Below are 18,348 nucleotides of genomic sequence, written 5' to 3'. Positions count from 1 at the left end.
ATCAAGAAATGAACCTTAAAATGAAATTATATTTCACTTCGTCTCTCTTCAGATTCTTTTCTTCTGGCTGAAGGTACCAGAGCATAGTATAAATAAAGCAGTGAAGAAAGTAAAATCCCAGCCCCCAAACCAGCTGCTCCCCTCACTAATGAGTTCATTCACTGTGCTCTTTGGTGATCCCAGAACTCAAGGGGGCATCATTTAGAAGTCATTGACCAAATATTCATCTAAGCAAGCCAAGAATCTGAGCGTCTGAATGACTTCCCAAAGTCACATAGGTAAACACAGGCACCTCCTTCAAGTCTCGACTTAAATGTCACCTCGGTGAGGCTAGCCTGGTCACAGTGACGAAGACTGCGGCCACATCCTCATCAGGAGGCCCACCAGCCTGCTCTTTTTTCTATAACATTTATCACTTTCTATCACATCCTTTCTTCCACATTTATTATTATTATTTATTTTTTGCTTCTCATCTGTCTCTGCACTAGAACACAAGCTCCACAAGGATGGGATTCTTAGTTTTATTGACAGATATATCCCAAGAACCTAGAACAGTATGTGCACACAGGAGGCACTCAAAGAATATTTCTGAATGTGTAAAAGTCAGGAAGAGATCTCATAGCTCAAGTATCTCCATTCAGCTATTACCCAAACGTTCAATCAGTAAATTATTTATGACAGGTAAAAACATGTCCATGATTTTACTTCATCGATAACTCTATTAACCAAGTTTTGTAACCCAGCAGCTTTTCAATCAGAGGGTCCATTCACCACTGACGGTCCGCTGCTCCCCAATCCTCTGGCCTCTTCCAGCGATCACCTCATTCATTTCTACCCACACTCATAGAGGCCATATAAATTGTCCCTATAGGATGTCCTCAAGTGAGAAACAGCGAGCCATGAGAAGCTTCATTGTGCCCATTTTTTCTAAGGTGAAAGTCAAATGCCACGTGGTGTCTAATTTCTTCCCCCTGTAACAAGTTCAAGAATTCATCTTGAATTTGAAGAAAAAGGAATAGTTTTATTCCTTTTCTGACCCTATCAAAGGTGTTACCAATGGCTGAAAAGGCTCCTTACTGCATGTAGGTGCTTAGCAAGTTATGGCAGTGGCCACTTTATGTTGGGACAATTTCACTGGGGCTGAACTTACCTTTGTTCCGCCTTTTCTCAACCACATCCAAAGATTTAAAAGACTAAGTCCAAAATTTCAACAACAAAAAGCTTTGCTCTAGAGGTTAAATGTCAGTGTGCAGAAGCCCGCTGGGACAATCTGTCACTCTCTGGACTCACTGCTCCACCCCAGGGAGCTGGGTTTGTGTCCTCAAGCGGACACTCTCCTCCCTGTGCTACCTGTGACTTGGAATTCCCTTCTCAACACAAAGGCTCCTTCTATTAATCTGCTGCTCACTCTGGTGCTTTATTAAAGAAGCAACCAGTGAATCAGGAGGTCCGAGTGAAGCCCTCATCCCACCCCTAAAAGCAAGTGCCACACACTTTCCCTATGCCTCAGGTTTTTCATAAAAGGGAGAATAATATGTTCCTTATTTCCCTTCCCAGATGCTACAGTAATGAATAGATCATATGGAAAATTTTGTGAAGTAAAAATGTCACATAAATGTGGACACACTTTCATTGAATTTATAATCATTTTAAGTTATGACATTTCATTTGAACAAAGTGCATATTTATTTATCATTGTCAAAGTCCTATCACCAATTGCAATTGGTCATTTTTCATATTCCTTCTTTAATTAGAAAGAGAACATTCACTCCAGAGGCTAACATAAGATCAAGCAGTAATCAGTCCTCTGCTCAGCCCCTCGTGTAATTTAATGCCTTTTTAAAATTATGGATAAAACAATACTTACTTGAAAAGTTGTATTAGCCACTAGGTTTCTAATTTTTCAAGGGAGTGTGCTGAACTAAACCTTGAACTGTAGTTTTATATTGATTAACACCTGTTAGCAGCACACTAAATGTGGCCAATATTATTTCCTAGTTTTAAAAATTGTTTACCATGAAACCAGAGGATATGAAAGCTCCTCACACAAGGGACACCATCTCATTGAGCCAAAATAGCACAGATGTCACCTCACATGTTTAGAATAGCAATTGGTATTTCAGTGGCACTGTGAGATATCTATAGAGCTTAGATCACTCCCAGAATAAAGTTGACAGATAGAAGTGAGACATGGGCAAGTGCGCACATGCAGGTGGTGTTTCACCTGCACCTGTAACCCACGTGGAGGCCCCGTGCACACCCACCCGCGCCACACACCCAAACACACCACGTCCCTGTCTGTACGAGCGGCAGCTCCCCAGGCTGCCTTGCGCCTTCACTTGCTTACAATGAAGTTCTGACTTTACCTGTAAGAAAACTCGGAAGTTTGATTCCCAGAAGCTCCCGTCAGTAGTGTCCTTGGCTTTGGGCAAACTTGCCCAACTCCTGAGGAAGAGACCAGAGCTGCCAGTGCCACTGGAAACTCTGCCTCCAGCACTGATCCTCCCTCAGTGGGTTCTGATCAAGTTCTCTCCAGCAAAGAGCAACAGCATTTTCCAAGACAGCCTGTAACTCCCCGTGCAATTTCCTGTGTCTCCGTCTTGATTTCTTACCTCGATCATATCTACCCACTCCCGAACGTGAAGAAAGCTTTGCTCACACGTGACGTCATACAGCAGCAACACGCCGTCCGCCCTTCTGAAATACGACTTGGCGATGCTTCGGAATCTGGGAAGGGGAAGCACATGGTCAGTCGGTGCTGGGCTGCTTTATTCTTCACCTCTTTTTTGCTCATTTTTTCTCATCTTCCAAAATCAGCCCCAATTGGGAAGAATCTAATGGGAACATATCACTGTAACGCAGCCATCTGCAACGCCTTGACTGACCCAGTGGAAGGTCATAGGATGAGACTTGAAGTGACTGATTGAGAAAAGCCAGTCATTTTCTCCACCAAACACACCCAAGAGCATCTACAAATCCCAAAGTATAACCAGGACAAGGTTGACAGTGTAATTTCTAAAGATTTCAACCTCAGCAGCAATCTCCCAGAACCCACAGAGGAGAACAGAGGGGACACTTCAAGGATGTACATGAGAGAAAAATTACTTTCATGGGGGTGGGTAGGGAGAGCTGGGGTGGGTGGCAGAAGAACTAACAATGTCACCATGACTTGCCAGATGCTTCACATACACGGGGCACGGGGGTCCCCAGGGGAAGAGCATACGTCCACACATATGTCCTAACTCTAAACCAAGTGCCATATTTTACAAGTATTTTCAATACAGCCATGGCAACCACAAATATTTTGAAATATTGGAATTGCAAGTCTGCTAGAGAACATGAGCTCCATGAGGGCACATATGTGTGCGGGTCTGCCCATCACTGAATCCGAGCACAATGAAGAGAGCCTGGTACAAGGACAGGCACCCATGCTTGTCTGCTGAACAGCTGGATAGAATCAAGATAAGGCAGCCTCACCAGATTAGTCTGCTATTTGGTCTGTGCCTCTGCCCTTGAACCAGGGGGAGCTAAGTCTCTCTTCCATCATTCATCACTCCACAGCTAAGTAGCCCTCACACTGTCACTGCCTTCAGGAGTGTGGCCTCACCTAAACACTCTTGTTAGGAAAGGGCTCTCTTTGTCCCAACCAAACACCAGCTCAAAGGAAGCTTAATGAGCCTCTTCTCACACACTGATAGATAAGGAGGAGAGGATGTGGAAAAAAGATAAGCATTCTTGAAATTATAATATACTTCGTAATTATATGCATCTTATAAAGCATATTATAATTACATAATTATGAGTACAAAGGTCAGCAAACACCATATAAGGCTTGGCCATGCAAACCCAAGCAGAGCCCAAAGCATCATGAAAAGCACTTGCCTCTCCTGACCAGCTGTATCCCAGAGCTGCAGAACTGTTCGCTCTCCATCTACAATGAGAGTCTTCATTTGGAAATCAACTCCTGAAAAGGAATATGAGAGTAGAGAACATGATGTAAATAATTCCGCTGGCTTTTTACTTTCAAGCCCTCTGTAGATGAGACAAAAGCCAATAAGCCAAAGCTCAGTGAGCTAGAGAGGAATGTGCACAGCCTTCAGGGACAGTGACCTTCAAATTCTAATTATAAGTCAGACCACATGTGCGTGCAGACGCACCGTCTGTAGGTGGGCTGACTTGGGGAAGGATTTAACGTACCAACGAACAACGGGAATATCTGTGTTCTGTTTTCCCAGATGATTAGGTGAACTCAGTCATATTTCTGTGTGTGTGTGTGTGTGTGTGTGTGTGTGTGTGTGTGTGTGTGCGCGCGCGCACATACAAGAATGCCTCTGTGTGCGTATATGTTTGTATATTTATGTGTATGTGCATATCTGTAGGTATACATATGCACACATATATGCACCTGTGTGTACGAAGGTACTTCAAAAAGTTCATGGAAAGGTTCATATAGTCCATGAAAAATTTGTATTATCTTTCAATTCTATTTTTCCACAAACTTTTTGAAGTCCCTTTTATGTTTCTGTATATGTGTTTATATGTGTGCATATGGGATCTGTATGTATGTATATGTGGGGATATCTATGCATCTATGTGCATGTGTCTGCATGTATATATGTGTGTGTATGAAGGGTACTTTAAAAAGTTCATGGAAAAATTCGCATAGTCCACAAAAAATTTGTATTATTTTTCCATTCTATTTTTCCATGAACCTTTTGAAGTACTCTCATATATGTATACGTGTACACGTACATAGAAACACACGCCATGGTCTCTAGCAATTGAACCAAATACTAATGTCTTTTTATGAATCAAACTAAAGTGAACTATCAGCTTTGTTATCTTGAAGGGTGTATCAGAGAACCATAAATTTACAAAGACATCCATCGTGAAGAGGGCAATCACTCTGTTCCAACATTTCTGGTTATCAAAATAAGAATTCCTTAGATGAGGAAGAAAAATAAAAGACGCTTTGCACAGCTTCAACCCATTTTATTGATTACCATGCAAGTCTGGGAAATCAGCACACTGCTTATTCTTTTGTTCTGCTGTGAAGGTGGGGAAGGAAGCATGTCTCTGCCTATGATTTTGATCACAATGACAAACTGACCATCAATACTGTCACTTTATCAACATCAAATGACATGTTATCAGAAAGGCTTTCCCTGACACCCTCTCCCCAAACCTCATTTTTAAAATTTGTTTCTTGTCCATTTCCCTTGATTTGGGATGGAAATTCCTTGCAGGCTGAGATTTTTTCAGCTTCACTCATTGGTTATCTTTAGCACCTACAACAGTGTCTGGCTCTTAGTAGGACTCAGAAAAAAATAAGCTAAAGAAATGAATCCGACATCTAAGGCTCTAAACTTGGTTCAGTTCATCTGAGGGGCTAAGTAGATTCTTCTGTCCTTTGTCAGTCTTCCTTTCCTAAAGTTGGGCCTTAACCAAAACAGAAAAGGACCATCCTATAGACAAGGACACACACACACCCCTAGATGTATGTATGTATATAGAGAAAGAAAGAAAGAGCTGTATACCTGTGCATCTGTGTATATAATCCTTAAAGAAAAGAAAATCAAGCTAAAGAAGGTCATTGTCCCATTATCAACTGAAATAGAAGCCATACCCAGGGTGGCACTTGTATTTCCTAGAAATTCATTCTTGCAAAGTCTCATGAGGAAACTAGACTTCCCCACTGCAGCATCCCCAGCAAGCACAATCTTGTAAGCCTTCTGTGAGCAAGATTTATGGCTGTCATCCGCCGTGTCTGTCTAGGAGAAAAAAGCCACAGAGGTATTAAACGTGCTGCCCATTTTCTTCCTGATTAGTAACATGGCACAGAGCATCAGCAGTGTTCATGAGCAAGGGTGTCTCAGAAGCTGCCTACCTGGGGTGAGAGTGCTGAGATGGGCTTTCTTGAGGAGGTAACGAGGCTGTCCTCACCTGCAGACCCTTGGGGCTTCCAGTCCACAGTGGAAGCCACACCTTCCGAATCGTATGTCTCCTCATCCCTTATGTCAGGAACCTATTCGCAAAAATAAATGAATAAAAGTCAGCAGTTAAAGAATGAAGTCTCTCATTGTGGATTATACATCATAAAGGATAATACATATGGATTATACATCATGGATTAATGAGAAGAAAAATATGCAGCTGAATCCGCAGTCCATGATGTTATGCAATAGAGTGGCCCTAAAGGCAATCTGAAAATCTCTCCCTAACTTAGTGGGGAAAAAAACATTCTACTGACTATGCTCCTTATTTATGACCTTTAAAATGGATTCCCATCACAGATAAGAGTCAAATATGGTGACAGATTTCAATCAAAGACAAGGCCTAGGAAACAACAGTTTCTGGGGCTTACATCTGTATCTGAAGCATCACCCCCAAAGCTCTCCTGCACCTCGTGTGACCTCTGAAATCCCCTCTGGTGCTTGTATTCCACCTCTGAGTCATACTCATTGGAATCTCTCAGGGTCGACAAACCACTGTCGAAGCAGCTCTCGGGCAAGCTGTCAACTTCACAATTCACCCTCTGCATAGGATCACAGAGGGCCAGCGAGTCACAGTCCTCATCCATGCAGGAAGAGCGGGATGACCTGGTAATGAAGGAGGAGACTGTGTCACCTGCAGGCTGGCCATGCTCGAGAATGCACAGGCAACAGACTTCAGGGATGGAGTCGAGCAGACCGACATGCTCACTTCTGCCAAGAGCCAGAATGTGTTCCACGGTTGTTCAAAGCAACATCAGTTCATCCTATGCAACATTCATTTAAGATAAAGACCCTCACATCCATTATTGAATAAATAGAGCTATTTTTAAAACCACCTTCTTTATTTCCTGATACAAAAAGGATTAGAGTGTCCAAGACATAAATGCAATCTAAAGTTGTGTTAATAAAAAAGCTCTCAAAACAAGTGACACTGACTTTTTACTCCAGTGAGTTCAGACCATATTCTAAACAGTGAGTCCATTTCTGGATAACAACTGTACGTAAAAGGGATGCTGAGAACTCTCAGTGGGAAAGGCATCCACAAGGTTGTGAGACCCAAAACCCTCAGATATGAGGAACAGCTCAGTGTACTCAATTTAAGTGTTGATGGATTCTTTTCTTCAAATACTTGAAGAGCTGACACATGAAGAAGAATGCAGCCTCTCTGATTGCACAAGACAAAATAAGGGCCAACTGGTAAACTTTTCTGAGAGTCATATCTCTAATCAGCATGGTGAAAAATGCTAGGCAGTTGAAACTGTGTGGTTCTGGCACACTTTGACATGTGAGTTTTTTGCTGACACACAGTCTGGAAACACCCCTACAAGAGATGCTTCAGACAGAAAAGTGCCTCAGATAAAGGCTAGAACTACTGATTTCTTTGAATCTTTCCACTTGTGAAACTCTAAGATTTTATAAGTGACAGAGAAATTAACATCAAACAAGAGAATCAAAAGAAATTGCTTACTTCCCTATTCACTTTTGATTTCCCATTCGATTTTCATAAGAATCTAAGTTTGTATTAAAATAAGAAAAATGGCTATGACTTACATAGCACCTACTACACGCTGGGCAGTGGCTTAGCCACTGTGCATACATGAATCATTGGAAAGGGTGAAGGGGCAAGTACACAGGTCTTCAGGTATGAAAAATAGTAACAGATAGATCAACTTAGAAGAGAGAGGGTGATCTTAATATAAAGAAGTATAAGGCAGGTAAATCTGAGAAATCAAAAACATTTTTGTGCCATTAGAAAGTGTTTAAAATTAACCAAAAAGAGGATTTAATCACCACACTCTCTCTCTCAATATGTGGTTCAATTACTAAGTCTTTATTCTGAGGCAAGAATCTCATACCAACAGGCAGCCCACCACCTGCCATGACCAGGGATGTACAGGTGGGAAAAACCCCTGGAAAGCCCTCCCCCTACCTGAACAGAAGGCAGGACCCAGCACCGCCCACCACAACCAGGAGGCCCCACACCACTTCTGTGAGGTCATCCACAACAGCCACCACCACAGCTTCTATTACTGCAAGGATGGCTAATAGCCACAGTAGCAGCCACAACCATCATGCAGGTGGCCCACTTTATATCTGACTGCACTGACACAAGGAAAGTCACCAGAAGAGCCTGGAAAAATGAGGAGGAAGTCTTTCCCCTCAGTGTCCACTCCAGAGTAACAGAAGGCAGCAACTGATCTACCAGATAACCAGGAATCAATGTAGAGATATTAGACATATGAAAAAACCATAAAATATGACACCACCAAAGGAATGTAGTAATTCTCAAGTACCAGAGCCTATAGAATAGAAACCTTTGAAATTACTGAAAAGGAATTCCAAGCAATAATCTTAAGAAAATTCAATGAGATGAGAAGACTCAGACAACACAGTGAAATGAGAAAAAATATTCATGATATGACGGAGGAAATTTACAAAGAGATCAATACCTTAAAAAAGATGCAGCAGAATTCCTGGAACTGAAGGATTCATTAAATGGAATAAAAATCACAACAAAGAGCTTAAGCAGCAGGTTAGAACAAGCTGAAGAATGAATCCCAGATCTTGAAGACCGTCTCTATGAAATAACACAGGTGGGGAAAAAAAAGGAAAAAATAATTTTAAAAAATGAAGAAAGTCTAAGAGAGCTAGCAGACAACCTTAAGTGCACGAACATCCTAATCATGGGTGTTCCAGAAGGAGAGGAGAAAGATTAAGGCATTGAAAATCTATTCAATGAAATAATAATGAAAAACTTAACAGATATAGGGAGAGACACATATTTCAGATCCAGGAAGCTCAAAGATCCCCAAACAGATTCAATCAAAAAATATCCTCTCTTAGACATACTATTTATAGTCAAACTGGCAAAGCTCAAAGACAAAGAGAGAATCCTAAAAGCAGCAAGAGAAAAGTGTCAAGTCACTTCTAAGGAAGCCAACATCAGACTAACAGCAGATTTCTCAACTGAAACTCCATAGGCAAGAAGAAAATGGGATGACATATTCAAAATGCAAAAAGAAAAAAACTGCCAGCCAATAATACTATACCCAGAAAGGTTATCCTTCAGAAATAAAGGAGAAATAGTGTATTTCCCAGATAAACAAAAATTGTAGGAGTTCATCACCACATAACCAATTTTGCAAGTAATTCTCAAGGGAGTCCTGTATATGGAATCCAAAAAACAATAATCACTACCACGAACACACAAGAAAGAACAAAACCCACTGGTAAAACACAAAAGCAAATGAGAAAGAAAAAGGAACTAAATCTTACCACCTCAAAAAACCAACAAACATCGGAGTCAAATAATAAAAAGGGAAGAAAGCAACAAAAGATATTTAAAACAACTAAATAAAAAGCAACAACTGGAAAGAATAAGATAATATCTATCAATAACATCCCTAATCAAAAATGGATTAAACTCCCCACTCAAAAGACACAGACTGATGGACTGGATTAAAAAGCTGACCCAACCATATGTTGTCTTCAAGAGATATGCCTCACCTGTAAAGATGAACACAGATGAATAGTGAAGGGATAGAAAAAATATATACCAAGCAAATGGAAACCAAAAATGAGCAAGAGTAAGTATTCTTTTATTGGGTAAAATAGACTTTAAACCAAAAACCATACAAATGACAATGAAAGCCACTATATAATGAGAAAGAAATCTAACCAGCAAGAAGACATAACAATCATAAATATATATGCACCCAACACCAGAGAACCCAGGTATATAAAGCAAACACTATTAGACCTAAAGAAAGAGACAGACCCAAATACAATAGTAGTGAAGGATCAGAACACCCCTCTCTCAGCACTGGACAGGTCTTCCAGGCAACAGATCAACAGAGAAACACAGAATTTAAACTACACTTTAGACCAAATCAGACCTGGCAGATATCTACAGAACATTTCACCCAACAACTACACAATATACATTCTTCTCATCAGCACATGGAACTTTCTCCAGGACAGACCACATGTTAGGTCACAAATACAGCCTCAACAAATTTTAAAAAATCAAAATCATTTCAAGCATCTTATCAGACCACAATGGATTAAAACTAGAAATTAATAACAAGCAAAACTCAGGACACTATACAAATACATTGAAATTAAACAATAGGCTCCTAAATAACCTATGGATCCAAGAAGATATTAAACAGTAAATCAAGAAACTTCTTGAAACTGATGAAAATAAAGATACATCATACCAAAACCTGTGGGATACTGCAAAAGCAGTACTAAGAGGGAAGTTTATCGCAATTAATGCTTATGTCAAAAAAAATAAAGATTTCAAATAAACAACTTAACACTACACTTAAGAGAACTAGAAAAACAAGAACAGTCCAATCCCAAAGTTAGTAGACAGAAAGAAATAAGTAAGATCAGAGCAGAACTAAATGATATAGAGATCCAAAAAAATGTTACAACATAACGAGGAAACAAAAAGTTGTTTTTTTGAGGAGATAAACAAAATAGACAAACTATTAGCTAGGGTAACAAAAAACAAAAAACAAAAATAAAAGGAGAAGAAGAAGCGAGAAGACCCAAATAACAAAAATCAGGAATGAACAAGGAGACATTACAACTGATACCACAGAAACACAAAAAATCCTTAGAGACTGTTAAAAGCAACTATCCACCAACAAATTTGAAAACTTGGAAGAAATGGATAAATTTCTGGACACATACAAACTACCAAGAGTGAACCAAGAAGAAACAGAAAACCTGAACAGACTAATAACAAGCAACAAGATTAAAGCAGTAATCAGCAGTCTCCCAACAAAGAAAAGACCAAAACCATGTCTTTAGGGCTAAATTCTACCAAACCTTTAAAAAGGAATTAATACCAATTCTCTTCAAGCTATTCCGAAATTATTAAACTTAGTACTAGAAGTTCTAGCCTGTGCAATAAGGCAAGGGAAAGCAATAAAAGTCATTCAAACCAGAAAGGAGGAAGTCAAACTATCCCTATTGGCAGATGACATGATCCTATCCATAGATAATCCTAAAGACTCCACCAAAAAATAAATAGAACTAATAAATGAATTCAGTAAAATGGCAGGATACAATATAAACACGCAAAACTCAGTAGCCTTGGTATATGCCAACAATAAAATAGCCAAAGAAGAAATCAAGAAAGTAATCACATACACAATAGCTACCAAAAAAATGAAATACCTAGGAGTAAATTTAACCAAGAAGGTGAAAGACCGCAACAATGAAAAGTATAAAACATTGGTAAAAAAATTGAAGAGAACACAAATAAATGAAAACACATCCTATGTTCTTGGGATGGAAGAATTAATACCAAAATGTCCATATTACCCAAATCAATCCATGTATTCAATGCAATACCTATCAAAATACCAGTGACATTCTTCACAGAAAGAAAAAAAGATCTTAAAATTTGTATAGAACTACAAAATACCCTGTAGAGCAAAAGAAATCTTGAACAAAAAGAACAAAATTGGAGGCATCATACTTCCTGACTTTGAAATATACTATAATGCTATAGTAACCAAAACAGCATAGTAGTGGCACAAAAACAGACAAATTGACAAATGGAATAGAATAGACAGCCCTGGAATAAACCAATGCACTTACAGCCAACCGATTCTTGACAAGGGTACCAAAAATACACAATGGGGAAAGGACAGCCTCTTCAACAAATGGTGTTGGGAAAACTGGATATTCACATATTTCAAAACTAGACCCCTATTTCTCACCATTCACAAAAGTCAACTCAAAATGGATCAAAGACCTAAGTTTAAGACCCCAAACTATGAAACCACAAGAAGAAAACATTTGGGAAACACTACACAAAATGGGAGTGGACAGTGCTTCTTTGAGTGAGACTACAAAGGTGCAGCAACTAAAGCAAAAAAATACACAAATGGGACTACATCAAACTAAAAAGCTTTTGCACAGCAAAGGACACTGTCAACAAAGTGAACTGACAAACTGCAGAATGGAAGAAAGTGTTCACCAACCACACATCAGACAAGGGACTAATATCCAGAATATATAAGGAACTTAAATGACTCAACAGCAAAAAAACAAATAACCCAATCAAAAAATGGGCAAAGGACCTGAACAGACATTTCTCAATAGAAGATATACAAATGGCCAACAGGCACATGAAAAAATGCTCCAAATCATTAATCATTAGGGAAATACAAATTAAAACTACAATGAGATATCATCTCACTCCAGTTAGAATGGCTATTATCAACGGGACAGAAAATAACAAATGCTGGTGAGGATGCAGAGAAAGGGAACTCTCCTACATTGTTGGTGGGAATGTAAATTGGGAATGTAGTTCCTCGGAGAACTAAAAATAGATCTACCTTATGACCCAGCTGTCTCACTGCTGGGTACATACCCAAAGGAAATGAAATCAATATATCAAAAAGGGACCTGAACTCCCATGTTCATCACAGCACTATTCACAATAGTCAAGACATGGAATCACCCTAAATGTCCATCAACGGATGAATGGATAAAAAACACTGTAGTATATATACAGAATATTACTCAGCTATTTAAAAAAATGATATCCTATCATTTGCAGCAACATGGATGGAACTGGAAACCATCACATTAAGTGAAGTAAGTTAGGCACAAAAAAAACAAATACCTCATGGTCTCACTCATGTGTAATCCTAAGAAAAGAAAAAAAATGTAAGTGGTTTTCATAGAAGTAGAGAGTAGAATAATAGTTACCAAAGGCTGGCGGGGGTGGGGGTGGGGGTGGGGAGAAAAGTGGTGGACTAACGGGTACAAAACTACGCTGCCTACCATAAGTGAATCATTGTGCAGTATATGCATGTATTGAACAACACACTGTACCCCACAAATATGTACAATGTTAAAATATTTTGAATAAAATTTTTAAAAATTAAATTAAATGCACAACATGTTTATATTGTTGTTATATTAATGTAAAAAAGAAAATAAAATGTTAACTTCTTATATCAAATTAATCACCCGCCAGAAAGGAATGTCAATTTAGGCCCGGGTGGAGCAAGGTGATAAACACAGGAGTGCTGTCTTTCAGTCACTCTGAGGTCCTGGGGATGGGATGACTTTGTCACTCAGAACCTACTTATGAGCCTTATCCATGGTGTCTGCTCTTTTAAAAAACAAATCATGGTGAAATTTCTGAAATAATTTTCAGTTAAGCACATGTCCTCCATTTACTCAGAATTGATCTTAAATATTAGTCCACAAAAATGGCATCACACCTACATATTTTTATAAATCTATATTCCTCAGTAACAGAGTAGTCAGCTGCCCACAAATCAATAAGCCATTAAATTTTTTTTTATTTAACATATCAGTGAACAATGAAAATACCTTCTACATGGATAGAGTTTTCTTAGAAGTGATCACTGAAAAGCCTTGGTATCAGGCCTTCCTGATGGCAACTAGACCGTTTACCATCACCGGGATATTAAGTACATTATTCCTTATACTAAAAGTACCCAAATGAAAAAGGGATGTACATGAATCAGAAAGACAAAAATCAACTCAAACTGGATTAAAGACTTAAACGTAAAAGCGAAAACCATGAAACTACTAGAAGAAAACATGGGAGAAATGCTTTACGACACTGAGCTGGGCAAGAATTTTTTTAAATACGACCTCAAAACACAGGCAACAAAAGCAAAAATAGTCAAATAGGATTATATGAAACTAAAAATCTTTTTTTACACAAAGGAAACAATTGATAGGGTGAAGAGACAACCTAGAGAATGGAAGAAAAATATCTGCAAACTATACTTCTGACAAGGGGCTAATATCCAGACTATACAAGGAACTTAACTCAAAAGCAAAAAAACAAATAACCTGATCAAAAAATGAGCAAAAGAACTTAAAAGGCATTTCTCAAAAGAAGGCATACAAATGGCAAACAGGTACATTAAAATAAATGCTCACTCTCATTAATCATCAGGGAAATGCAAACGAAAACCACAATGAGATCTCATCTCACTCCAGTTAGAACAGCTATTATCAAAAAGACAAAAGAAAACAAGTGTGGGTGAGGACGTGGAGAAAAGGGAGCACTTGCACACTGTGGGTGAGACAGTAAATTAGTACAACCACAATGGAAAACAAAAAAATTAAAAATAGAACTACCACAGGACCCAGCAATCCCACTACTGGGTACATATCCAAAGAAATAAAATTAGTATGTTGAAGAGATAGCTGCACACCCATGTTTACTGCAGCATTATTTACAACAGCCAGGATATGGAATCAACCCAGGTGTCTAACAACAAGCAAATGGATAAAGAAAATGTGGTATATATACACAATGAAATACATTCATCCGTAAAAAAGAATGAAATTCTGCCATTTGTGACAATATGGATAGACCTGGAGGACATCGTGTTAAGTGAAATAAGCCAGAGATCGAAAGGCACATACTGCATGATCTCACTTATACATGGAATCTAAAAAGGGGGGGGGGGGAGGAAGAGACAGAGACAGAGAGAGAAAGAAGAGAGAGAGACAGAGAGAGAGCGAGAGAGAGAGAGAGAGAGAGCAAGAGAGACAGACAGACAGACGGTATCATAGAATCAGAGGGTAGAACTCTGGTTACCAGAGACTGGGGAGGGAACAGGGAAGGTGAGGATGGAGAGAGATGGGTCAAGAGGTGGAGTTAAAATTAGACAGGAGAAATAAGTTCTGCTGTTCTATTGCCCAGTAGGGTAATGATGGTTAATAGTAAGATACAGTACATTACAAAATAGCTAGAAGAGAGGCTTTTGAATATTCTCACCACAAAGAAATGATAGATTCATGAGGTGATGAATACACTAACTTCCCCGATTTGATCATTATCCAGCATATATATGTATTGAAATATCCGATTGTACTCCATAAATATGTCTGATTATAATACATCAATTAAAAATGTTTTTAAAAATTGTTTTTAAAAAGTTACAAAGCAATAACGGAGAGCTGGAAACCTTAAGTTTATGCCTTCACTTCCACTTTCAAACTCTGACATACTACAAAATTAAATATTTAACTAGCAACACTGGATATATGTGTTAATGCACACACAAGTACATACATGTGATCTTTCAGTGTTTATTGCTAGGTCTCAAGTAATAACAGTTCCAATATTTCATTTCATTTGATTGAATATAGGGCTTAATTCTAACTTCTGGTAAGCCTCTGTGACTCCCTTTCTATTTGTTTTGAGAGTTTCCTTTTCCTGCAACATAGTTCACAAAATATTAAGTTAAGCTATTAAACATTTACAGATCATGCCAACAGTTTTAACATCTGCACAAATACTGCAACAACATATACTGTAATTCCACTGGTTTCCCTGAAACAACTCTTACTGAGTCTACTTCTAAGAAACAAGGCAGCATTAGGGATGAGGTAGGGGGAGCACATAGGAAACCAGGTCGTGACATCTTAAGGAAATGACTTTGCCCTCTCTGAAACATTTTTACTTTTAATTTTTACTTGGTTCACATTTCAAAACTTAAAGTAAGATCATAGAAAATAGATATTAGGGCCCAAACTATATTCCATTCTTGTAATTCACCTCTAAGTGAATTTACTTTCCTTTTAAGTTTGATTCAGAACTCAAACAAAAAGTAAGCAGGTGTTAACATACCTGTCATAGCCCAGAGGCTGAGGAGAGTGACCACTAAATTTGGGAGTGCTTCTAGAAATTGTATTCCCTGGTGATATATTATTTATGCGCTGTAATACATAAGTGATTATTAGTTATTCCATGAAAACACTTTATACATACACACAATTTTTTTTAAAACTGTAGCACACTATTTAGCTTCTAATGTCATTAAAAGTTTGGTATCCCACATGAGCAAACTGTGACAGAGAACTGACCAGAGTATTCCCTCATCATCATATCCTAAATCCAAACCTTATTGCATATTCCATTAAGGAGTACTCTGGTTCCCCAGATTTGCCAGGACCCTACAACACAAACTTCCTTGAATTTGTCTCTTTTCAAACCATAATTTGGCTTGAAGCTGACCCCCAAATGTGGGATAAGATGCTTTATGGCAAACGCAGTAGGAAAGGTCCTCAAAATTCCAGTGTGGCTTAGCTCGTTTCTTTAGGAGGGTCTGAAATCCAAGGCCCCCATTCTGATAATCTCACTATCATAAATAACACTCAATGTGTCTAAACTCAGCCTTCAGCCAGAATTACTCTCTCCTCTCAACTTGACAATATTTTATTTTACCTCTATGGGACTGTCCATTTTTTCTTATATTATTGCTATCTGTCTGTGTGCATCTTAACTTCCTTCTAAATTAGAAACTCTTCCAGGGCAAAAATCCATTTTATTTATCTTTCCCTAGCTTCCTAGAATGTTAACAAAAGAGTTGGTTAACATCGAGGCATTTATTTCAGCAGAAGGGTAGAATATTTTTTAATTTGGAAAAATCTCAGCTCCTTTTATTTTATGGAAAGAGCCTCTACTTATTTAGGGATCTATATGAAGTTCTCTTCTAAGAAATTACATGATTTTCATCACTTTCAAAATATTCTACCACGAGAAAGAATGAGAAATATTATGAAATTATAAGACATACCAAGGATCTATGGAGCTTGCTATAACTGTTTTCGAGGGCACTCCTAAGGCCATCATTACTATCATGCAGCTTCCGGTTAGCTGTTCTGCAGAGCGAAGAAATAAACAGAGAAGGAAAGTGTGGGTTGAGTATCCCTCATCCAAAGGGCTCAGGACCAGAACTGTTTCAGATTTCAGACTTTTTGGGATTTTGGAATATTTGCATTATACTGGTTGAGCATCCCAAATTCAAAAATCTGAAATCCAATGATCGTTTCCTTTGAGTGTCATGTTGGCTCTCAAAAAGTTTTGAATTTTGGAGCATTTCATATTTCAGATTTTTGGATTTGGGATATTCAACCCATATTAGTGGGGGTCAATGTCACCACTTTCTTTTCAGGCTGTGACATTCAGAATGCAGAATTACATATCGCCTTTTGCAACTTCCTACCACGTCCCTTCAAACCTCATAACAGATAATTCATGACTGCAAGTGCAACAACTTAATTGGTTAGTCTTCTCTCCTTAAAAGTCTCAGGGCACTTTAGGATTGAATTAGCGACGCTGTGCAACTCACTCTTCCCTCGGGTAGTTCTGCTCTTTGAACGGGTTTCATGCAGGTCTCTGTTCCCTAAATGCCTGAAACCAGGGGCCAGCCACACATCCCAGCAGCCAGGCACAGACACAACGTGTTATATCAGGCTCCGTGCTCCTGGCTACTCCTGCGCCCTACTCATGGTTTGATGCTGTCCCACCAGGCACCGTTGTGTACCAGATAAGCACTGTGATGCTGACTTCAGACAGATCTGGGTTCAAATCCTAACTCAGGTACTTATTTCCACATGACTTAATGGAAGTCACTTAATCTGTCTGAGGCTCAGCGCCCTCTTGTATAAAATGAGGATGATCACAGAGACCCTGCCTCACAGAGTGGCTCATCTTTTCCTGCTTAAGGCTGGTTCATCTTCAGATTTCAGCTCAATCGCCATTTCCTCCAGGAACACTTCCTTGACCTTGGACAGGTCCAAGTTTCCCTTAGGAGACATGCACCTTTCCTTTGCTGCACCTCTCTGAGTTGGCATTTATATTTATTTCCGTAATTACTGATCGGTTTCTGTCTTCCTCCCCTAGACTAGTCCCATAAGGAGAGAGATTTTTTTCCTCCTACTTGCCACTCTATCCTCAGCTCCTGGCATATCTGACCCACTAAATGTGCTGGCAGAAAACCTGTTGAATGAATGGATGAATGAATGAACTCATAGGATTACTGGAATAAATGACCTCTGCAATTGCCATAGGGGATGCTTAAAAAGCATCCAAAAATGGTGAAAAGGAAAACTGGTCAAGCCATACCTTACTTCATTTAGTGGAACTGAAGCTAGAAGAAAATACTACATGGGTCAAAAAGAAAGGGGAGTGGGATGGAGAGGGGAGGTTTTGTGCGGAAGACCCTCAGAGGATAGAATTACTGCAACTTAGCTGTGAAGCTGACAGGCAGGTAAAATACTTCCACTTGGACAGAAGAAAAAAACTAAGAAATAGACCTCTAACCAAGCACAACAAACTGAGAAAGAATGACCGCATGGGCACAGTCCTGTGGCACCACTGCCATGAGAAGCCTGACGTGCTCTCAGTGGATTAGCTGCAGGGCAAGGTGAGAGGTCAGGGCCACTGTTCTTCTCAGAGGCACAATAAAGACACACTGCATAGGTCACCTGGCTTGCAAGGACTTTCAGAGAATTATACTCTACTTCCTGCACTTGAATAATTTATGTA

At 39.1% G+C, this 18,348-nt stretch overlaps 1 protein-coding gene across 1 annotated transcript in view; it reads right to left on the bottom strand.

Moving 5' to 3' along the window:
- RASEF (RAS and EF-hand domain containing) overlaps window positions 1-18,348 on the bottom strand; it is an 85,926-nt gene that overhangs the window by 18,697 nt on the left and 48,881 nt on the right. The window contains exons 8-14 of the mRNA XM_063081185.1: window positions 16,595-16,679; window positions 15,646-15,734; window positions 6,365-6,599; window positions 5,888-6,025; window positions 5,627-5,771; window positions 3,883-3,964; window positions 2,613-2,727 (exon numbers count right to left, since the gene is read on the bottom strand). Of these exons, the coding sequence (XP_062937255.1) occupies window positions 2,613-2,727; window positions 3,883-3,964; window positions 5,627-5,771; window positions 5,888-6,025; window positions 6,365-6,599; window positions 15,646-15,734; window positions 16,595-16,679 (889 nt within the window). The remainder of the gene's footprint in view (window positions 1-2,612; window positions 2,728-3,882; window positions 3,965-5,626; window positions 5,772-5,887; window positions 6,026-6,364; window positions 6,600-15,645; window positions 15,735-16,594; window positions 16,680-18,348) is intronic.

The sequence above is a fragment of the Cynocephalus volans genome, chromosome 16 (genome assembly GCF_027409185.1).
Source record: "Cynocephalus volans isolate mCynVol1 chromosome 16, mCynVol1.pri, whole genome shotgun sequence".
Classification (NCBI taxonomy): Eukaryota; Metazoa; Chordata; class Mammalia; order Dermoptera; family Cynocephalidae; genus Cynocephalus; species Cynocephalus volans.
The sequence above is the reverse complement of the archived record's forward strand: the minus strand, read 5'-3'. Positions and strand labels throughout refer to the sequence as shown.